At 44.5% G+C, this 24324-nt stretch overlaps 1 protein-coding gene across 3 annotated transcripts in view; it reads left to right on the top strand.

The window, feature by feature from the left end:
* The window catches only part of ACOT12 (acyl-CoA thioesterase 12), a 363604-nt gene that overhangs the window by 138340 nt on the left and 200940 nt on the right, over positions 1-24324 (top strand). For all 3 annotated transcript variants that reach the window (XM_069224604.1, XM_069224589.1, XM_069224598.1), the window contains exons 5-6: positions 17998-18133; positions 23234-23390. In XM_069224604.1, the coding sequence (XP_069080705.1) occupies positions 17998-18133; positions 23234-23390 (293 nt within the window). The remainder of the gene's footprint in view (positions 1-17997; positions 18134-23233; positions 23391-24324) is intronic.

Here is a 24324-nt window from a genome sequence, read left to right as displayed (position 1 = left end):
CAGGACAAGGGCAGAGGAATGCTACAATGAGGCCCATGGGCGAACTAGGAGAGTGATCGAGCGGACCTACGGCCTCCTGAAGGCCAGGTTCAGGTGCCCCCATATGACAGGTGGATCCCTATTCTACTCACCAAAGAAGGTGTGCCAGATCATTGTGGCCTGCTGTATGCTTCACAACTTGGCTTTGCGACAACAGGTGCCTTTTCTGCAGGAGGATGATCAAGATGGCGGCGGTGTTGCAGCTGTGGAGCCTGTAGACAGTGAAGACGAGGAAGCAGAGGAAGAAGACATGAACAACAGGGACTCAGTGATCCAGCAATATTTCCAGTGAGACACAGGTCAGAGTACAGACCTGCCTACTACATGTACTTTAACACTACTACCTCTCTACTGTCTGTCGTTTTCATCTAGTGTATGGTCACTTAGTTGTCACTTTCCCTTACGATTTCACAGATGTGGGTCCCACTGTGTGACATCTGCTTAGATTCCTCATGGACTAGAGCTGTGTGACATAAGTATGTTGACATTATAATTGAAAGAGCATTGTGTCACTGCAATTGATAATACACTATTTCAAAATCACAGACAGACTCCAGATTGTTTTGTGCTTTAAGTGTGTTTATTTTAGTGCTCAATATTTGAGGGGGTAGTGAAATGGTGAGGGGTGATGGCGGAGGAATGTCCATGGCAGAGTCCAGTCTATTAGTCTCACAGGTGCATTGCCCAAATGGGCATAGGAAGTGGAGCTGGGGCAGTTTAAGGATGGACAGGGTGACAAAGTGGGACAGTAGGATGACAGGGTGGTCTCATTTCTTGGCGGGGGTCTTGGCATCGTGATCTGTCTTTGTCCTGGATCTCAGGGACCATTTGTGGGGTTGTTCTCCCTCTGCAGGGGGTGGGGTGCTGGTGTGGTGGTCCTGTGGCGGGGCGTCCTGTCCACTAGTGCCCGCGGAGGTGGTGGGCAGTTCATCGTCCATGCTAGTGTCAGGGGCCCCTTGTAGTGCCACAGTGTCCCTCCTGGTGTTGAGTACTTCCTTCAGAACCCCTACGATGTTGCCCAAGGTGGAGCTGATGGTTCTGAGTTCCTCCCTGAAGCCCAAATACTGTTCCTCCTGCAGGCGCTGGGTCTCCTGAAACTTGGCTAGTACCGTTGCCATCGTCTCCTGGGAGTGGTGGTAGGCTCCCATGATGGAGGAGAGGGCCTCGTGGAGAGTGGGTTCCCTTGGCCTGTCTGCCCCCTGTCGCACAGCAGCCCTCACAGTTCCCCTGTGTTCCTGGGCCTCCGTCCCCTGGACCGTGTGCCCACTACCACTGCCCCCAGGTCCCTGTTGGGGTGGTGGGTTTTCCTGGCTTCCCTGGAGTGGTGGACACACAGCTGATTGACGTGTCCTGGGGACGGAGGTATGGGCTCGCTGGGTGGGTGCTGGTGTTTCCATAGGGGGAAGGTCTGTGGTGGCCTGTGCCAGTGTGAAGGGAACTGACTGTCCTGAGGTCCCCGATGGGCCGGGCTGGTCATCTAGATCCAGTTGGACAGAGGTGCTGTCATCACTGTGGGCCTCTTCTGTTGGTGGTGTGGGCATGTGTGGACCCTCCTGTCCGGTGACATTGGGTAAGGGTCCTGCAGGGGTATAAAAGGATGGTTATTACATCTGTGTGTGTCATGGTGTGCAATGGGTGGGTGACCGTGTACCCCAGTGCTTGCATTCCTGTGTGGGACCTTGTGTGATGATGGTTTAGGGGGTTGTATGGGTATGTGCAGTGGGCATGCTTTAGTGATGGGTGTCCATGTTTTGTTGTTGCATGCAGGGCTTGGTGTTGGGATGTGTGGTTTGTGATGTTGGGACATATGTAAGGAGTTGGGGTGCTGAGGGTGAGGGTGGGGGTATGCGATAGCATGCAGGTAGGGTGGGGGATGTAATAATTAAGATTTGTCTTACCAGAGTCCATTCCTCCACCGACTCCTGCGAGGCCCTCAGGATGCAGAATCGACAAGACCTGCTCCTCCCATGTTGTTAGTTGTGGGGGAGGAGGTGGGGGTCCGCCGGCAGTCCGCTGAACCGCCTGGTGGTGTCTTGAGACCACGGAACGCACCTTCCCCCGTAGGTCGTTCCACCTCTTCCTGATGTCCTCCCGATTTCTTGGGTGCTGTCCTACTGCGTTGACCCTGTCCACTATTCTTCGCCATAGCTCCATATTCCTTGCAATTGAGGTGTGCTGCACCTGTGCTCCGAATAGCGGTGGCTCTACCCAGATGATTTCAATCCACCATGACCCTGAGCTCCTCCTCCGAGAACCTGGGGTGTCTTTGCCGTGCCATGGGGTGGTGTAGGTGATGTTTGGGGTGGAGTGTGTGGTGATAAGTGTGCTGATATGTAGTGGGGTGTTGTGTGAGGTGTGTGGAAGTTCTCTGGGTGATGGTGTTGTGTGCCTGTGGATGCTGTTGTTCTTGCTGGTGGTGTCTCTCTCTGACCTTCTTTTGGAATTTGTGGTCGTGGCAGTTTGTGGGTGATGTGGGTGTGTGTTTTATATTGTAATGGGTGTGTGGGAGTGGTGTGTGTATGTGTATAAGGTGTGTGTATTTCGAATTGTCCAATGTGGTAGTGTTTTGTAAGAGTGTTTGTATTTTGAGCGCTGCGGTGTATACCGCCAATGGAATACCGCGGTTGAAAGACCGCCGCGTGGATTCGTGTGTCGTGATAGTGTGGGTGTATTTCTGTTGGCGTGACAGTGGAGGTTTTGTTTTCGGCAGTTTCTCACTGACCTTTGGTGTGGCGGACTTGTGTGGGTATCTGAATTTTGGCGGATTCCGAAATGTGGGTCATAATAGCTGTGGCGGAATTCCGCGGCCGTGTGTTGGCGGTCTTCTGTACGGCGGTAAGCGGCTTTTACCACCAATGTTGTAATGACCGCCTATATATCCTACCTTAACCATACATTGCACCCTGCCCTTGGGGCTACCTAGGGCCTACCTTAGGGATGTCTTACATGTAAGAAAAGGGACGGTTTAGGCCTGGCAAGTGTGTACACTTGCCAAGTCGAAATTACAGTTAGAACTGCACACACAGACACTGTAGTGGCAGGTCTGAGACATGATTACAGAGCTACTTATGTGGGTGGCACAACCAGTGCTGCCAGCCCACTAGTAGCATTTGATTTACAGGCCCTGGCACCTCTAGTGCACTTTACTAGGGACTTACTAGTAAGCCAAGTATGCCAATCATGGATAAGCCAATTACATAAGCTTTTTGTAAAGGAGTACGTGCACTTTAGCACTGGTTAGCAGTGGTAAAGTGCAGAGTGCAGCACACATCAACAACCTGGGGAACAGAGACAAAACGTTAAGGGAGACCACGCCAAGGATGAAAAGTCTAACAACTGTCATGACAAAAGTATATTCTTCAGAGTCATTCCCCAGACCATTAGTCTACTGTACTCATTTGGGAACACTGCTGAGTCAATCGGTCTAAAACATGTATACCTTGTGTAGACACTACGACCCAATAATGATCTGACTACATGTAACATTAAATGGGATTGTGATACCTTTTGCTTCCTGGGCTTATGACAAACCTATTGCAACTGGAAGCCTGCCTATTGGGTTCAATTCCTACACTAAGTAAAAAGAGATAAGGTAAGTCCATTAGCTTAATGCTCACACTGGCGAAACCTAACATTGCCATGAATTGAAAATCAAGTACAATGCCTAGCACGGAAAATGGAAACACCAAGTCACTCTATGGGCCGATATAGAAGGGACTGCCCTATACCTGGAAATTCAGTTGAGTAAAATAAAGGCATACATAACCCAGCCATGGAATGAATTTAAATTATCATTCCTTAACACAATAAATGAAGATTTGCTACCCTAAAGGAGCCTGCAAATAAACCTACCCTACAGACACCTTTTAGGCAGAGTCAGCAATTTTTGCAACACATAAATGCAGTCACACCATCAGAACCCCACTGTTGGGATTGGTCCGGCCAGAGGAAATGATATAGAAATAGCACTCGGAGTTAAATATTTACCCACATAATTAAAAACTGTTGAGGTGGGGACTTCCTCACACCCATCAAACTTTAAAAGCATAGTAGATCAAACAGACAGGCCATCTGGTACACAAAAGACCTCCGAGACCCCTAACATTACTGTAAACAGCTAGAAAGGAAATGGAGAGCCAACCACGACACCACAGAAAGAACTACCTGTAAGGCTGCACTCAAACACTACCACCAGCAAATAAGAGACACCAAGAAATAAGTACTAGTGGAGCACATCGAATGAAGCTCCAAAAGCTGAAAGGAGATTTTCTCAATCATTAAGGATTTTGTCTCGCCCTTAGCCACTGTCAACATCGCTGCCTCCCAACATCATCTGTGGCAACCTAACCAACTTCTTCCACAGCAAAATCGCAAACATCTTCAGCAACTTTGTACACCAACCCAACCCCAGAAAACTTGTTGCTAACCTACCCATCACCAACCAAGCCTGCCACCTTACCAAATGGACAACCCTCACCAGAAACGACACACCAGCAATAGTGCGGACCAGCCATTCACGGCTCCTAAAGGACCCATTCCCCACTACATCTACAACCTGGGAAAATCACTAATCCGCACCACCGTGATCCACATCATCAGCACCCCCATCACGTCTGCCACTTTTCCAGATGAATGGAAACTTGCAGAAAGTAACGCCATCCTTGAAGTCCACAGCCAACCTGAATCAACTGACCAACGTCTGCCCATTCTCCCTGCTCCCCTATCCAGCCAAAGTCATGAATTTGCAACTTGCAACCCATCTCAAACTTCAACATCTTCTAGGCAACACTCAATCTGGAATTCAGAAAGAACCACAGCACCAAAACAGCATTCATAGCAGCCACTGATGACATTCAAGGAGAAACCACAACCCTCATCCTGCTTGACCTCTCTGTGGCTTTCAACACTGTCTTCCATAACGCCCTCATCAGAAGACTCCACTAATTTGGCATACAAGGAGCTGCTCTGAAATGGATCTCTTCCTTCCTCAAAGGTACAGCCCAGCGGGTCTGACTTCCACCCTTCACATCAGAGACCAAGAAATTGACTTGCAGAGTCCCACAGAGATCGTCCCTCAGCCCCACCTTTTATAACATATATACATGACACCACTCGCCAATATTGTCAGATCACAAGACCTCGCCATCTCCTACGCTGATGATACCTAACTCATCCTCTCCCTGACAGGCAAGACAACCATCTCCAGGACCAACTTCACCAAGTACATTACTATGGTAGCAGACTGGATGCAAAACAGCTGCCTGCAGCTCAACTCTGACAAGATGTAAGTACTGGTCTTTTGCAGCAAGACCTCCTCATGGGACTCCACCTGGTGCCAGTCGGAGCTAGGACCAATACCCACAGACCGCGCAACAAATCTAGGGATCATCCTAGATAAGCTCATCATGACTGCTTAAGTCTACGCTGTGCACTTCTTGATTCCACAGCCTATGCATGCTACGAAAACTCTACAGCTGGTTGCCTTGGTGTGCCAGATGAACCATCATGCAGGCACTCGTCACCAGCAGGCTGGACTACGGCAACACCATACTCCGGAATCTTCAAACAACTCCTATACAGACTTCAGGCCATCCAGAAAACTGCTGCAAGACTTGTACTCGACTTCCCACACCACACCACACCCACATCACACCACACCTCAAGAAGCTTCACTGGCTTTCCATTCACAAGCGCAGCTAGTTCAAACTTCTTTTGCACACATACAAAGGCCTACACAATGTAGGACCAGAATAGCTGCATACACTTTCACTAACCCACCAGACACCTATGCTCTGCCTCACTTTCACACATTCCTCGCATCTGCAAAAACAAAACTGTAGGTCACACATTCTACATCATATCCAATACTGAAGTACCAAATATATTTAAAAAATGCCCTTTACATGGGCATATGGAATTTATGGAAGATAATGCAACTTTTTCCTCCTTCTTTCAAATATTATTTGCACAGTTATTTTCCCTCATAACCTATGTATCATGCATGCACCAGAGAACTAGAACATTTGTCTTTTTTGTCTTTAGTTTGAATGCTCTGTCAGAAAACCATGAAGGTTCTAAACTGGAAAAGTGGTGATCAGATGCTCATTTGGTGACATCACCATTCTAACAAACCACTCTTCTGGACTGAATGCCTATAAACGCACTCGTTCATGTTGAATGCAACAATGCCTATCTTGCAGGTATCATGCACTATTATCATACAAAAGCCCTGCAACACATTACATAAGTACAATAAAGTTATCAATTACTACACAAATCACCCCTCTTGATCATCTAATCAAATCCTCCCTGACGAAGCATGACTATACTACTTTTGCAATACAGTGCCTATTATCATTATACATATTATTATGATGATGATTATCATTTTTATTGTTCTTAATAGTTGTATTAGTATTGATTTTCATTACTATTATTCTGTTTGAGCTGCACAACTATCTGAGCTTAGAAATATAAGTGAAACCAGAAGACAGCTGGAAGAGGAAAGTTAAAAAAAACCTCTGAATGCCAAATAGTTCTTGTTGGAAATGGCCCTTTTTGCATGGTTCTCCCCAAATGTTTTGCCTTCTTCCTATTTTTTTCCAGATCTGTTCTGCTGGTTTATTGTCTCTGCACACTTTACCACTGCTAACCAGTGCTAACGTGCAAGTGCTCCCTGTGAAAATTGTATTGGTGATTGGTTTATCCATGATTGGCATATTTGATTTACTAAGTCCCTAGTAAAGTGCACTAGAGGTACCCAGGGCCTGTAAATCAAATGCTACTAGTGGGTCTGCAGCACTAATTGTGCCACCTGCAAGAGTAGCCCTGTAAACATGTCTCAGACATGCCACTACTGTGTCTTTGTGGTTAGTTATGAACTGCTATGTCGACCTGGCAAGTGCACCTACCTGCCAGGCCCAACCCTTCCCTTTTTGTACATGTAAGGCCCTCTTAAGGTAGGCCCTAGGTAGGCCAATGGACAGGGTGCAGTGTTTTTAAAAAGTAGGACATTTACTGGTGTGTTTTACATGTCCTGCTAGTGAAATACTCCCAAATTTGTTTTTCGCGAATGTAAGGCCCATCTCTTCCATAGGTTAACATGGGGACTGTCTTTAAATATCAAGTGTAGTTTCCTTTTAAGAGCAAATAGAGACAAGGGGTTTGGGGTCTCTGAACTCACAATTTAAAAATACATATTTTGGTAGAGTTGGTTTTTAGATTGTCTGTTTGAAAATGCCACTTTTAGAAAGTGGGCATTTTCTTGCTTAACTATTCTGGGCCTCTGCCCGTCTGTGGAATCCATGTCTGGGCCAGACTGACGGTTGGGCTGTTTGTGAATTCTCTCTAGACAGTGACACAAAGAGAGCTGAGGTGTGTCCTGAATATCCTGATGAGTCTCCTGGTCTAGAGTGGGGAGGGAGGAGCGGACACCTGCACCTGAAAAGGCCGTGACCGTTCTCACCCAATCCAGTCTCTGACCCCCTGGAGTGTGTCTGCGGCCTGGCCTTGGCAAGGCAGGATCTTGTGGACAACCAAGACTTTCCTTTGAAGTTTGCCTACTTCAAAGGCAGAAATGAGTATAAGTAGTGGACCCAAAACCTCAGACTTTTAGAACACTTTTGTATTGAGAGGAAACTCTGCCAAGGAGAAGAGCTAGAGGAGGAGTACTGCCCCTTTGCTGTGTGTGCTTTGCTGGGTTGGCCTGTAGTTGCTACTTCTGCCTTAAAGAGGATGAAGACTGGACTTTGCTGTGTGTTCTGATTGTGAAGTTTCTCCAAGGGCTTGAAGTAGAGCTTGGCTCCTGTTGGAAGTCTCAGGAACATCAAAGACATCAGATTCATCTGCCTACAGCACTGGGAACTGTGTGTTTTGTGCTACAGCAGAAGAAAAACCACCACAACATTGTCAGTTACACCGCAGCCTGCACCGTGACCTGATGTCCCCACAAGGAGCCATGCCCCACTTTGCACCGCAAGCCTTGTCTCACCTCCACCACCTGAAGCCGTCACCGAGCCGCTGCTTGCACGTGACCTGTGAACCCCACACTCCGCACCTCCTTCCTCACACGCAGCCTTGTCATCCCCGATGATGCCATTCCATGCTGACACCGCTACCTGAAATGTGGCCTGAGGACACCACTCGTGTGGTACACGAAGCACCGTCCCCTCCCGCACCGCAGCCTCGGTCCACCGATGCCAACGACTCCAGCTTCGCTACAGATGCCCCTGTCTGCACCTCGACCCGTGGGTGCCGTACGAAGCCCGCCCTGTGTCGTACCGCTGCCTTGGGCCTACCGTTGACAGCGCTTCGGCCATGACACAGCTGCTGCCTGCTCTGCAACCTGGGGACACCGCCCATCGCACCGCTTTGCCTCACAACCCAGCCGTGGTCTCACCAATGCCGCATGATGCTGTCACCGAGCTGCTGCCTGCATCGTGACCTGTGGGCACCGCATGTCACACTGTCCCACTTCGCACTTCAACACCAGCTCTCCTGACAGTCATCATCCTGGAGTTCGACCTTTAGCATGTGTGACTTCATGGGCCCGAAGGCCTCCGCACGACCTCCAGAACCGACACCTGCGATGCCGCACTCCGGATCTCATCACCAGGAGCACAATGCCCTGCATTTCCAAGGTACTGTTTGTGGGTCTTCCTGACACTGTAGCTTGCCTGTGATGCCGCGGCCGGCCTGTACTGTTGGATTTGTTGTTCTTGACACCTTGATAGCTCCAGATGGAGCTATCAACTTCAAGGAACTGTATTTTTAAGTTGATTCTTGCACAATTCATATCTTTATTATTGTATGTTGGATTTTTTTGTTGTTTTGGTCTTGTTTTACCTAGATAAATATTGGCTATTTTCTAAAATTGGTGTGGTGTCCTTTTGTTGTGTTTTCACTGTATTACTGTGTGTTATATGCAATTGCTTTACACAGTGCTTCTGCAATAAGCCGGACTGCTTGTGCCAAGCTACCAAGGAGGTCGCCAGTAAACTCTTGGTCGATCAAGAAGTGTCTCTTGAATATCACTGACCTTTCACAACTTACCTTTTTCCAGAACATCTGGATCGAACTAAAGGTCCATAAAACATTAAAAAAGCTATCCCAGATACTTTTCAGACACATGCAGCTTTTGACTAAACCCATTCTATGAAGCTGGCTCCTGTCCAGTAAGCTATATGTAAGGTTTTCAATTGAATGAAGGAAATACTAGTTGGATGGTTCTTGTGTGCATGAGTGCTTCCTCCCAAACAATATCCTACTAAGTCCATCTCCCACGTTTCCAAAGGTCTTCAAAATCAGACAAATTATTAGTGAAATTCCTGCAGGTCCCAGATAGTCCTCCCATGACCAGTTCCTCCAAAAGTACTCTTGATTCAGATGGGGTAGGTTTTGGTAGATTCCTCCATCCAGTCTCATAGCATGCCAGACCTGCAGGCAACAATAGGCTTCTTTTGTGCTTAGTTTGGTCAATAGTTGGGCACACAATTTAATGCCGTCTGACCCTGTAACGTGCCAGAGGCACAAGATAGCAAAGAGATCCCATTGACGCATAGCATTGAGTTGCAGTATTTCACATACTGCTCTCCCAGCCCACGGAGTATAGAAGGTCCCTTTGGCCAGTCTGCATTTCCACCCCATCACTTCTATGATGGCTTACCATACCATACTGACTGTAACTGTGGCCTGCATCAGCAGTGCTCCAGTTTTGCGATTATAAAAGTGGTGCATTCACACTTTTTTTTCCTTATAGCTGATCGAGCTGTCTGACAGTTCTTCAGTCAGATCACAGGGCCAATCATTAATCTACAAGTTAGAATGCTAGGCAACATTTATAGACCTGCCAGGCCCTAATCAGGGGGCCACAAGACACAAATGGGCTACAAGTACCCAACTGTGGTGGTTGAAGGCATTTGTCACTAGACTCCTGTTGTCTGGCCGTTCTAGAATTTCTCTGCAAACTGGACCGAGTATTCCCTTTCCACAGTTGAGTCTCAGCAATGTGGGCCAAATACACCCTTTCTTGCTGCACTTGACTCTCATTCCAATGAGTAATACCAATGAAACGCGTCCAAGGTAGGTAGAGTGGGGGGGCAAGAGTTCCAAACTCCACAGTCAAACTATAGAAACAATATCACATTGCCCAGTCCAGTGTTTATCTTTTGCATAAAAGTACTTTAATCACATCGTATTATTTAGTACACCTCTCAGTTAGTGGTGTGAGACACAGGGCTCGTCCTGTTTGCGACCTAGAAGCGCAACACCCTCCTGTTGATGTAGCTGACTGACTAAAAACCAAGCATCTATTTTGGGATACGGCAGTAGTTGGGCACAATTCAGTCAATAATCCCCAAGGTGTATTTGTGCACAACAGTTCAGCTCACTTTTCGTTTTTATTGGTAGAGATTAAGGGGGTCATTTTGACCTCGGCGGTCTTTTTCCAGGACCGCCGAGGGACCGCCGTGCGGAAGACCGCAAGTAGTGGCGGTTTGCCGCTCGGCCTATTATGACCGTTGGCAGCTCTCCATCCTTTTACGGACGGAGAGCCGCCAACAGCCATACTGGCGGGAGGCGGGGAAGTGGAGGTTGCTCCACCTCCACCGCCACGCCAACAGAACACCGCCCAGCGAATCACGTCCTGTGATTCGCAGTGGCGGTGTTCTGTTGACTGTGTGGTGTCGGCAGATCAGCCCCCATGGCTCTGTCCCCTCCCGGAGGATCATCGGACAAGGTAAGTCGATCGTCCGTGAGGGGAGTGGGGTGGGGGGTGTTGTGTGTTGTGTGCGTGCATGGGGGTGTGCGTGTGTGTATGTATAGGGGGTGTGTGAGTGCGTGTATGCTTGCGGGGGTGTTGTGTGTGGGAATGAGTGCGTGTATGTCTGTGGGTATGTCTGTATGGATGTGTGCGTGTATGTTTGAATGTGGGTGTGCGTGTCTGACTGTGTGTGGATGTCGGTGTGTGTGCGTGTATGTGTGTTGGTGGTGCCTGCGTGCATGTCGTGTGTGCATGAGTGATGTTATGTTGGGGGTTGGGGTGGGGAGGGGGGTCCTGCCACCTTTGGGGGGCGGCAAGGGTGGTGGGGGGTTTAGGTGAGGGAGTCAGAGTGGGGGTTGGGGATGGGGGAGACCCCTATCAGTGTCAGGGAAGGAATTCCCTGGGACTGATAGTGCTCACCGCCATGGATTTCATGGTGGTTTCAAACCGCATGAAATCCATGGCGGTCAGCCGGCGGTACAGTGACGGAATGGTGAAGTGGCGGATGACCATGGCGGTAACCGCCATGGTCATAATACAAAAAAAAAAGACAGACAGCCTGTTGGCGGTCTTACCGCCGCTTCTCCGCCTTCCGCCAGGGTCATAATGACCCCCTAAGTTTATTTAAACCACTGGTTGGTTAAACTGTAGTATACAATTACAATAGACTTTAAAAATTCATATAAAACCCAACCCCACTCTTAGAAGCCAATAAAAACAATTTCCCACTGCACAAGTTGCACCCATAAATAGCATACCGAATGCGAGTCCTATCGCCTCAGCCCTTGACGAAATCCATATTTCTTGAAAACGGGTGTTTAAAAAACTTCTTAAAGATAAAAAAAAAATATCTAAAGTCAATTAAAACATGAGTAGAGAAGCAACGCATTGCTAACCCGCGGTTCCAGTTCCACTCCCCATTCGCCCTGCATGGTCCTGATTTAACCCCACTCTTAATTTTAGAGCTGCCAATCGCGTTGCTGAGATGGCTGTACGAGACAGTGGAAGGGCGCTGCATATGCCCCGGACTCTCTAGAAAAGGAAGTGGACTGCTTTATACTCGGAAATTGCAGATCTCTGCAACTGGATCCCAGTATGCATCACTCCCTTTTCGATATCTGTGATGGATCACCAATGGAATTGTGCCATCCTTGCTGACAAGGCGACATCCAACTTAACTCACTAAAACATCTTTCGCATAGAGAGGACACTTTTACTTTTACTTGCAGCTGTTTGTTTATTGCAACACCGTATTCAGAGGGTTGATACTCCAAGAGTCGGACTTCAATTCCACCATAACCACTTGAAGCCTAGCACATGAGGGGACATCTAGAAGCCTTTTGAGACAGACCCATTCCAATTTCTCCCACTCATGCCTAGACTGTAACTCTAGAATCTGCGCCCAATGTGGTATATTGGGAGAGACATTTTCTTTCTAGGTTGAGAGGACGGTTTCCCCAAAGACCGTTTTGCATTTCTTCAAAACCGCCACTGTGGATAGCACCCTATATTTCAGTGCTTTGAGGTGCATCTTCTGCTGTGAGATACGGTTAAATATCACCCCTAAATATTTATAGGACAAGTTCTCCTTCATGGATATTTATATTTTGTATAGCCTTTCCTAACAGACGGGGCAATACACCCTCATCCGGCCAGGCACATTCCTGCTCAGGTTCACATATTCATTTCCATACAGTACTGACGGATGACTTAGTCATCTTCGGAGATTATGGAAGTTTGGGATCTGTCATTTTTATGACCCTCTTTGCCCAAGTATCTAAAACGTTTTTTGAAGCAAATACACATTTATAAAGGAGTCTCATTTCTTTTAACTAATGCAGCATATGCTTCCTTGATTCCTCTGAATAGCTGGGCCGACTCTTTATTCCTCATTTTCTCTTTGTGTTGCTTTAGCTTTCTCAATTGACTCTTTAAATCCTGATACTGGGAATCAAACCAGCCTGCAGATTAAGACCCATTAACGCTTGTGTCTTACTAGTTGCATTTGTTAGCGCATTGGACCTTAATAAGTAAAGTTCCAAGGAGATGCGAATGGGTCAATGAACCTTTTGACTCGCTTCGAGGTTTTCCCACCATATATCCGGTACATGCACAAATCAATAACAATCAATAATATTAGTAATCAATAGGAGTCAGAAATTATCACACACCATGACCTCGCAGTCATGAACAACCGCACCTTTATGTAAACATTAGATTATTTATTTCCCTATATTAACAATGCTAATGTCCCGTAAATTAATCTCAAAATCAAATGATAAACATACAGAAACAACACTGGCTGACGCGGCGAAAAAAACTCAATCTAATCAAAACTTGAGCTACTACACATTCTAAGGTTACAGTACAAATTAATAATAAGAATATCTGTGGAAATGATATTGCATACATTTAGATTCAGCAAAGAAAAGACATCAAATGTTTTTACATGTATTGAACTTCATTAGTGAGGACCCTAACTAACAGATTAGAATAGCATGTTTGGGCTTCATGCAAAACAATTTAGTTTACACAAATTTAGAAAAACATCTAACTATGGCTCTATCAAATAGCGGTTGGTACCTAGAAACAAAAGCAAATAGACATAGCAAACAGTATCATAGTCAATATACCTATCCTCAGTTTGGATCAGCAAGCTGTGACAGTCTTCGTCCTCAGGACATCAGTTGGTCAGCTAGACATGTGGTTTCAGCATCAAAGTTCAGAAAAGGCAAAGTCTCCTTAAGCAATAAAGTTAAGCACTTCTCTTCTTAAGATGGGAAAATGAGCACAAATGAGGTACGGCAAATGGAAAATGGCCAAACGGTGTCTTCTTCTCAGTGTAGTCCGGCTGAGTTACATTTCTTAAAACTACTTCCCAAGTCCCTATTGATTCAAAAATCGCATGTTTAAATTCAGTCCAATGAAACTAAAACTTCAAATCTACATTTCTACTAGTACGTGGTTCTCATGTCGATGATTGGTTTTCATCCCTTCCGGTTTTCGTCATCACGCTCATCAGTTAACAATATTGTTGCAGCTTATACTCTAGTCAGTATGGCCATTGTCCTGTCCTGGGAAAGTCAGTCTCACACACATTAAATTAAACGTTGTTGCAGTAGCAAATACATCATCTCCTAGTCAGCAGTTCTCATGAGAAAGACTTTTAGCTATGAGCATTAGATCAGCACAGTTGGAAAATCACAATTTAATTCTCTAAGCATCCATTTAATTAAACACCTAAGAAATACAGCTTGACATGAGGCTGTGCAACTAGGCCAAGACCTTGCTAAGTTAAGGGCTATAATTAATAAAGCTAATAAATAATGCATAACCCTCATTATGACATATTAGTACATTAATCAAGCATCAGTTCATCATTTCATATTAATAAGCCAATAATGAGTACACTTCGTGAACACTGATGGGCACACTGGTGGGCGCACCTTCAAATGCATACATTCAGCCTTTTCCCTATGCTATTAAATTTACTATGCAATTTCAACACTCTGGATACCTGAATAATCATTAATAGCTTCATTTAATAAATCTGCGTTAACGCATCAGTCCTAATAACTACTTGCAAGCAAGTCCGTTGGGAGCTGAAATTGCACCAGAAATTCCAACTGCTTTTCATCAACACACGTTATCTGTCATTTGGGGAATCTAATTTTCAAACATATAGTCTCGAACCATTGTTTTTATATGTAATCCCGTAGATGGGGGCCAGTTATCGCTACCTTCTAAGTTTAGCATCGGGTGGGTGAAAATATATATTTGATTGGTCCTTTCTGTTTACCTTAAAGAAATGTTTGTTTGCTGGTCTGTCTGACCCCTCATGCCAGTTCGCTTTTTGTTTCTGGAGGTTGTTTATAAAAAGGCTTAATAAAGCTGCAAACTTCACTCCAACTTTCTCAAGTCCTGCCTCTGCATCTTGGAGTTGCAGTCCTGGCAAATGGAGGAGAGCTGAGTGCAGCAGTCCTTATTTCTGCAACACCAGTTTCTGAGCTGTAGGCTCTGCAACAGTGGCCTCACTTCAAACTTGAAGACTTGAGGGTTTCAGTACAACAGCTCCCTCAACAGCTCTCGTCTTCCCCAGGTGCTTACAATACCATGGTACTACAGGTATGGCCTATGGTCCAAACTCAACCTCCTTGATGATTTCTGTACTTTCTGCCTTTGGGCCGATCAGGGTATTCACCTTGCATTGAACAAATTCCTTTGAATTTGATGTCGGCAGTGACAGCACCAGTTATGGTGGAAATCTGATCATTCTCGATATCTTGTTTTCATAGAATGCTTGATGCGTTTCGTGTCCAGAGATGTTTAGGGGAGACATGCTCCACACCAGGTCACGACTGGTTTCACTTGCTGTCTCAATTTCCCCATACCTGAAACATAGTGGCTTCTTTCTCTAATAATCCTTTCTCCTGCAGGACCACATATATCCTTCCCTGTCTCAGCACTCCTGATGGCTTCTAGGTTTTAGGCAGACCCTTTGCTCCTCCAGCAGAAAATACAGACATCAGGTGAGGTCCACTCACCTTAGAAGACTCGCTATCATACAGACCAAGGCCTAGTCACACAGCAGTCCTTTGAGTACTCCCATCCTTGGTCATGAGGAACTTGAAAATGGGACAGTGTGGAGTGGTGTGGATCCCAATTTTATGACCATTTTACAGACTGGGGATGTGAATCCACTGTCTAAGGTTTTGAATTGGTGTGGGTTGGTTCTCTTCCAAATATGATTTTCTGGCTGCTCCTCAGACACCGCCTTTGTGCAAGGTAATGGCTCTCACAGGCGGTACCAATGATGCTGGCTTCAAGCAGAGTATCTGCAACAAGTGAAGAGTGCAACCTCTGCACCTGGCTGACTTTCTTGAAGAAGTAATCTGGCACAGACTCTTTTCTCTCCTCACCTTGAACGACAAAATCTGTAGTCCCACCCCTTACTCCTATCTACTGCATGTAGTGCTCAAAAAGAACTAATCAACAGCATTTTGCTAACAAAATCTTTGTTGAATTTCTAAGGGAAGGACTGTCTCCATCCTCCTTCACTTCAGTGTCGGAGTCTCTACTCCTCTAACCACAGCAATACAGTCCATACACTAGCAATGAGTAAGAAAGCTGTAGCCACTCTCCATTTTGTGATTTGTGAAATCAGGGGACATCCCAAATGCACCCTGCTGGTCCCAGTACTCACATTTCCACCGCACACAGATCCCTACAAACATATGTGTCACACGCTGCACATAAACACACTTGGCATGCACACTGAATGTCCGTGCAAGGATCTGGTGTCACATAGCTATGGATAGTCCCATGAGGGAGGTGGGGGGTCAGTGGGCCACACAGAGGAAAAGATCTTGTGGCACTAATGGGTCACATAAACTGGGTATGTTACTATGCTACCACTGCTTTGTGATTTATCTATGCACCTATCATCTGGGACCACTTCCCTGTATCTTAAGGGTACCTCAATGCTGCTCCACTTTAGGAAGGAGTTGATGACACACTCTTTAAAGAGTACTATATTGCAGTGTTGTCGCAATTAAATAACTAGCAACCTCTCTTATCCCTTGTTGACTGTATTCTGGCCTTTGAGCCTGTACAGTGCTCCGTGCATATTTGGTCACACTTGTTCTACAAAAATACATACATACATTTACCTGAGGTATGGATCTTAGTTTTACAGTCTTAGTTATGAGGGTAATCCTTGTGCACCCTTCCAGGTCACAGAATATGTTGTGGACCTCTCGTTATCAGATCCAGCCCTGGGCCTCTGCGCAAATGCTAGATTAGCAGAATGATAGGGTCAAACTAAAGGCTGTGATACCAGTTTCACATACAGTTGGGTAGACTAACCTTGGAGAGTACACACCCATTCACTATACAGGAAACATCACCATCCCAAAAGGCACCCTCCACATTTAAGCACCACAAGAAATCCCAGCTCGTGCCAGGGAGTTCTCTTTACAGTTCAATAGAAAATGGGATTTGTTCACTATCCCATTTATGAGTTGGAAAGGAGAACAACAAGAGTGCTCTCGTTTATTTACTCGTACTTGCCTTTAGGAGTAAAACCTGAAACGCCCACCTCTGTTAGTAGATGTGCAAAGAAAGCATAGTCAATTCAATTTGTACTAATAGAATATGAATATTCCCTCCATTCCCCATTTTATTCCAATTTTAGATGTTTCGGTTCCAGTTCACAGAGGCATGTAAGAGTATGTAAAAGTGTTCTATGGGTGTACTGCTTTACATATGCCAAAATGCTACTTTATATAGGCCTCCTTTGTATGCTAAAATATTGTCAACCTTTAGTGTTTCTGACCTTCAGCATGTTATGGCCAGGCACAGGGTCAAACCCCCAAATGGGTGTAGCGTTGATTACAGGTCCTATTCAAGAACCTAATATGATCCCCACTGCAGATGGGCTTTTTTTGTTGTTGCCGCAAAACTAGTGCAATATTAAATCCAAACAGATTGCAGAGACTAATTAAAGGACTTATATGCTTCATTCAGCGGCAGAGTTCCTTTAAGGTTCTTGTGGACTCATTAGCTGTGAGAGAGTGTTAAGGTTTTCTGTAACCAGATGTAAAAATACTAACACTGAACAATCCTGTACAATTTGTATGTGTAAATCCATAAAGGCAGTGCTTGCAACTCGGAACACAAGCTAGCATATAACTAGTTGACTGGCATGTTCTTATTAAATGATTTACAAAGCTTATTATATATATATGGTATTTTTTAATTGTGCATATTTATGTGTTCTATATGTAAAGTTGTGTAAAGGGGAGTTTCATGTGTCCTGTTGAGGATTTAGGCTGATGATACCCAGTCTGGTGCATGCCATGTTTGTATTTGCATATTTGTGTGATTTACTTGCTCTGCTTAATATCTACTTGTAAAATTTCAAGCCAAGTAATGCCTCTTAAAATTAGAGGAAGTATTGTCAACAGAGAGTATTCATGCACCCTAACCTTCAAATAATGCCTACATCGATACATAATTTCCTTCATAATAAATTTTACACTGATTACCAGGATTAGCACCTTCCATACATTTGTAGATATTCTGGTTTTGTTGCTGCAATGTGCAAGTTCTTTTATACTGCACTTTCATTACTTTTTCATTACACATATGATACAACAGGGGAACCGTATTTTCAGCTAATTTTTATTTTATTTTTTTAGGTTAAGTTGAAACCAGTCTGTCTTCAGTCAGCACAGGACTATCTGGAATACAACCTTGCCGCAGAACGTAGGCGAATTCGGCTAGATCACGAAGATGCCTTCAAGAATTTACTGGAAGATATTGACATGCCCAAAGGTTAGTAGAGCCTAAATAGTTACTTACAATTGGGAGGAAAGATTGATGATTTTCTTTTTTTTTTAATATATAACAAGTCTTTGCACCGGGATATCTGCTGACCCATAGTTGTTCTGGCTATTCCTCACCTTCCAGAAGCATCTGTGCTCATGACCAAGAGACTGAGATAGGGTTGGACAGACAGGTCTGAGGTGAAGTCAGAGAAGGAGTATTGAGCTCCAGCCCGAATGAATGCACAGCTTCCCTAGCCTGGCGGGGGAGATCCCAAATACATTTTGCAGATGTATCGTGGATTTATGCATTCCTTAAAATTAAGAAAATTCCAAGGATTATGCTCCGAAATCTACCCGATTTATTTCCAGACATGCTCCCTTTTCCCTTTGCTATAATCCCACAGAACGTCTATTGAAAAACAATTGCCGTGTTTAGAAAGAATGATACATGTGCACCGTTTCCTTCTTTTTCTTTCATGGAAAGATGTTTACATATGGAGAAAGACGGTTACCTGAAATATTTTATGCTTCTGTAACTTTAACACCCTTACTGCAGAGTTAGTCCCCACCTCCCTTCTTGTAACTGGTAAAGCTAGTTTTGCAATTCTAGTGGGAAAGCCTTTACGAATATGTTTAATGTTGACTCTCTGGGTATTGCCCAAAATCTGGTTTGGCACATCCCTGTTAAAAGGGTTGACGAGAGCAATGTTGACCAGGTGGCGCCCTGGCAACTGCCTATTTTTAAATGACTATGTTCACAATGGCTGCTCCTAGAGCCTTCCCTGGAAGATTACATTTCCTACAGTTCAGTTAAGGTTAGGATTGCATTTAATGCACCCACATGGTAGATTTCCTGCAGATGTTAGATTCAGCTGTGCCGTAAATATCCACATATCATGCTTCTTTGAATAACGACTGGCCTCATCTGTATTTCTGCTAGCGTTGAAAAACTGTGAACCCACAGATACCAAGGGGAAAAAGAAAAGAGGAGAGGAGAGCTGGACCATCTCTAGACCGCCTATGCCATCCTTTACTGGGGAGAAAGAGAACCTCACTGACCTAGAAAAGGCCTCAGCGCGAGAGGTCTTGGTCCACTTGGGCTCATGCTGAAGGCTTCTCAGGCAACTTTCCATCCATTCATTCATTCATCTTCTAGTCAGTGCAAGTGTCGGAGAGGTGGAGGCGTTTCAAATGCAGTTGAGCTTCGCATATTGCATGTAGGGGTATTCTGTGAGCCTGTTATTGTGTTTTTTTGTTTATCTGACCTAATGTTCCTGACCGACCCCTCATGGTCTGTTAGGCTGATTTATCATGTGTTTTGTGTACTCAGCAGTGAATCAGTCAATTTCTTTATCGAAATGACTCTATTTGCAGAAAGAGACTGTGAGATGGAAATTTACACCAAAGTAATCTTGTACAATGTACCAATCTTAGTGAAAGGAGAGCAGATAACGCAGTTCCAAGGAGGCTTGTCAACAGTGAGTGAGCTTACAGACTCCACGGGTCATAGTTACGATCGAGAAGAAAAGAGATCTATCAGTCTTCATAGCTTATTCCTTTGCTTTAAACCTGATATACAAGGAGAAAGTGTGGTCTACGTTAAAGAAGGCATCAACGAATTCACACACAGTTACACACTTTACACTAACCCCAGAATGCAAGGACAGTATGGATCATATGAAGCACTATCCAAGGAAATCGCGACCCTGAGTGGAATGAGGGAGGGATGCCTCATGGCTCCACTTCTGCTGTTCAATTTATTTGTGAATGAACGAACATCTTACCTTGAAGACCCTCTCACAAACTGTGCAGACCAAAACAGCAATCCTGGTATAGTCTGCTGATTCAGTTCTGTTCCAAAAAACAAGGAATTGTTACAGAATTTGCTCGCAAACGCAGTGGAACACTGGAAAAATAATTAAATCCAAATCGGTCACACCATCAAGTTGTAACAGGCTCACCGAGAGAAAGTCACTCCTATAAATATTGATAGTTTATTGTTTTTGAGGCCAACTGCAAAAGTCCACAACATGAAGGCTGCAAAAAAGGCCGAAATAGCAGAAGTGATTTTGCCAGATTCCCCTGGTTTGATGCAGGATTATATATGTATGTATTCATAATCTCAAAAGCAAAAAGGGATTCAAGCCTTTGCCATCTTCAAAAGGTGCACCAGGTGCAGACCGGGACAGTGTGCTGTATTAAGAAGAACGCGTGGCCCCCAGGGCAGCTGTGAACTCACGCTGCCCTCGGGGTAGCATATTCAAGTGAAATACTGAGCGGCTGCTTTAAAGCCGCTCCAAGTTTCTCAGTGCAGGCAGCATGCCGACTGCACTTTGAAGAGGTTAGAGATATCTTCTTACAGGAAAGTGAAGTGAGTGACGGCATCTGCCTTCAGCGGAAGGTCTGGCGAAGTGTGCATAGGACCCCATTTTTCCCCCTCCAGAGGCTGAAAGGGTGCCTCCTAGGGACATCCACAAACCGGCATGGTCGCAGAGGCAAATAGATTCCTTCTTTTGCACAGGACCATGCCATCATGCAAATGAGGGAATGCCTTCTTGGGATAACGCCGGTGCTACATGTGCACCAGCACTGTCTGTATTAGAGAAGGAGACGCACAAGGGGACGAACGTCTGCAGCTCCCTCTGTAATACCTTTGGGCCCTAGGGGCACACAAAGCGGGCCCAAAAGCCTGTTGCGCCCCCAGGGCCCATTGTGTAAAATGGCCACCTGGTGTATCTTTATGTAAAAGGGATGTTGCCTGGGTACGGGTTCACCATTAATGATGGACAGTGTCTTACAATCAAGCGTGATGATGATGAGCTGGGACTGCGAGAACCCTCCTGGACATGTTAAATAACCCACTAGTGATTCCAGATCCGTGCTCTGAGAGTCCACAGATTTCACAGCCCACCCTCACAGCAATTCTTCTGTTTTTTTTCCAGATCTCCTCTGATTCCCACATGCTGACATTTGTTTTCCTATTATATTTTCAGTTCCTTTATTTTGGCTATGTGTGTATATTTTGTACCACTTCGTTAGCAAAGACCTATGCGGTCAAATGCAGTAACAAAAATGTAAGAGAAGAACACTAATAAAATTGTAACAAAACACTGTGTTGAAAATGTTATGATATTGATTTAAATGTTACCGTTACTGGAGGCTGCCAATATTTCTCCCAGCAACTTCTAAAGCTTTTATTTTTGCATTCCCTAGATTAATAGAAAAGTTACAATCTTTCTACAATTTACGAACTACTGCACCTTCAAAATAAAAAATTTGACTTGTATTAAACGGATTGTGATCTTCTTGCAACAAATATCTAACAACATTGTGTTTAATTTTGAACTAGAGAATATTTTTATTCGTCATGTTTGCAAACATATTCTCTCCTTCATATGAAGAAGCTACATACCAAAGATTTAAGTGGTTTGCGAGGAAGGTGATGCTGTGACCATATATTGTAAGGAAGAAATTACCCACTGTGTACAAAAGGATATTTCAAGTCACCTTGGAGTTCCATAACCCTAAAAAGGAACACGACTTTTGGCCTCGTTCCTCAGTATCCTCATGGAACCCCTCGGTTAGTTGGAATATCCAGCTAAAGTACAGTAGGGAGTACTTTATCCCATAAAATACCACAGGAAATAACTGTTTGTGATTCTTCCTTCACTTCCAGTAGAAGGTATTATAGGTGTATGTCACTCTCAAACTTTTGCCACTTTTGTGCTCCTGCAGATAGTTAGGCACATCGCAAACATTTAGTAAATTTACTTCAGGCAGGAATGCCAATCTGTTGTGAGTTTTTATTTTATATGAGTAGAGGGGGTGCTTATTTGGTAATGTCTTGAGCAGTTAATTAACTTTCTTCTGTTTCCAAACTTCTCATGAGAAGTGAAAAGAGAGTAAAGTTATGCCAAAAGGCTTTCAGAGAACAGCAAACAGTAGTATTGAGTCTTCAATAACAACTCTGTAGTCTTGAGTGCCACCAGTATGGGTGTTAGCCCAAAAGACTAGATCCAACCAGTAAATCATTGAAGAACATGACAGGGAATAAGCGGCATGTTCCTAATGGATTGTACTGTTCATGAATCATGAAGTATGGTTGGATGGAGATGAAGTAATAACATAGTTAATGGTCGCCATTTCGATAATATTCAAGATGACTCTCGTACCTTTTTGTAAACCATATTTAGGACACGATATTTCTGTCAAATAATATTTTAGCTAACAATATTGTGACGTCCAAGCGGTGCTTATTCACAAAATTTATTGATTCCATTTTGCCACACCCATGGCATGAGTAATCGGGCCCTTCTGAATAGACTCTCTGATTAGGCTGATCATTTGCCTGGGTTAAGACTACTGCGGCTCCATGATGTTTCAATGTTGAGAAATGTTTTTTATTACTCAGGTGTGGGGAGTAATTTAGGCCTTCTAAATCTTTAATGATTCACCAGTTGGAGAGGCTGACCTAGTCTATTATATCTCATCCCTAACATTTCATATGATGATGGTTGGATATCTTTGCCTTTTCTCTTTTTAGGTCTGGTGTTAACCAAGACCTTTACAGTTTACTAAAACTATATGCATAGTATATTTAATTAAGGGCTGTCAGCCAGCCATCTTCATCCATAAGTTTGGAACACATTTTTTTCTGCCCACTATAACACACAGCATGGGGAAGTGGGTGTCTGGCAACTTCAGCCATTGATTAACTTCACTGTGAGTGACGGTGACGTCATTCTGCCCTCTCAGAAGGAGCAGATCGACACACAAAGTAATTTCCTCCAATGCGAAGAATTTCTACGGCAGTGTGTGCTTCTAAAGACCAAAAATATTTTTTATTTTAGTCCTTGTGTTTTTTTTGTTGTTTTTTTTTTAAAGATTTACGAGGACCAGTAGCTTTCCCAACAAGAAAGTGTTGCAAATACCATTATATAACAAACCAAGTGCTGGCAATGCCAAAAAGCTGGAAGTCAATGCCAGACCTATTTCAGGCAAAATATATATTTAGCGTGTGGCAGACTGTATGAATGGCCCCCATTTATATTTATTGTGTCACAAAAGCCCCATTTTAAAGAAGCAACCTTTATCTTTTCTATTTCAGATGCTACTGGCTGTACCGAAAAAGGAGTCATTTCAACAGACCGCACCCATGTGCAGAGCATTGAACTAGTTCTCCCTCCACATGGGAACCATCAAGGAAACACATTTGGTGGGCAGATCATGGCATGGATGGAGACAGCAGCTACTATTTCTGCAAGGTTTATCAAAGCTTCTTAATTTCGGTGCAAAAATAATCATGCACTTGTGAATGAAACTCAGATGATGAGTGTAATCTTGCATGGAAGGATTTGTATTTGAGAATAAAATGGTTTCTTACAGTTTGATAGCCATAGACATTCTCAACTTTTCATGTGAACATAAATTTGCAGTGCAATTTTGCTGAACAAATCACATCCTCTAGATTACCCTAGTTAGATGTTCCAAAGTCATCTTGATACCCTATGACCAAAAGTCAGAAGCATGCTTTAGGGCTATGATCTGTCCTTGACAATATTGAATTGATGTCACACTAGAGGAGTTTTATCATTTGAAAATGACTGTAATCGTTGACTGGATCTCATGTTAACACAACATACAGATACAATATATAAAGAGGTGCTTTGGGTCGTAACCATTCATTCATTGGCAGGCGTTTTTTTTCTGTTTTCATTGGTGATCTCCTAAGACATACCTTATTCAGGCACCTCAGCAGCAAAAGCACCTTCTTGCTTCTGCACCTCTTCATGAAGCATCCTGGCTCCCCTTAGAGGCACCATCATGGAGCCACAAAGGGTTAATTGCTGCTTGTGATAAAGACTTCTCTCTGGATTCACTCTCCTTTGTGCGCTTCTCTTATGTACTGTCCAGATGGCCAATTTTGGGGGGATCCCCTGTTCTAAGATGGCCTCTGTGTCAATGTCCTACCTCAACAACCATCTTAAATTAGGAAATTCCCTTACCCTTTGCCTGCGTGCCACCAGCAGCATCTCGGGGGTGAAATGGCCACAGTGCCAATGTAATGATGCACTGGTGAAGTCTGATGAGGGAATTACATAGTTGTAAGTGACTTGATCTGGTTATACGAGTTACAGAGTTCTCTCAGGTCACCTGAGACAGTCGGGACTATCCCCTTCCATTTAGAGGCTAGAAGGC

This window comes from Pleurodeles waltl, chromosome 1_1 (assembly GCF_031143425.1).
Source record: "Pleurodeles waltl isolate 20211129_DDA chromosome 1_1, aPleWal1.hap1.20221129, whole genome shotgun sequence".
Taxonomy (NCBI): Eukaryota; Metazoa; Chordata; class Amphibia; order Caudata; family Salamandridae; genus Pleurodeles; species Pleurodeles waltl.
This window is presented reverse-complemented; position numbering and strand designations above follow the sequence as displayed.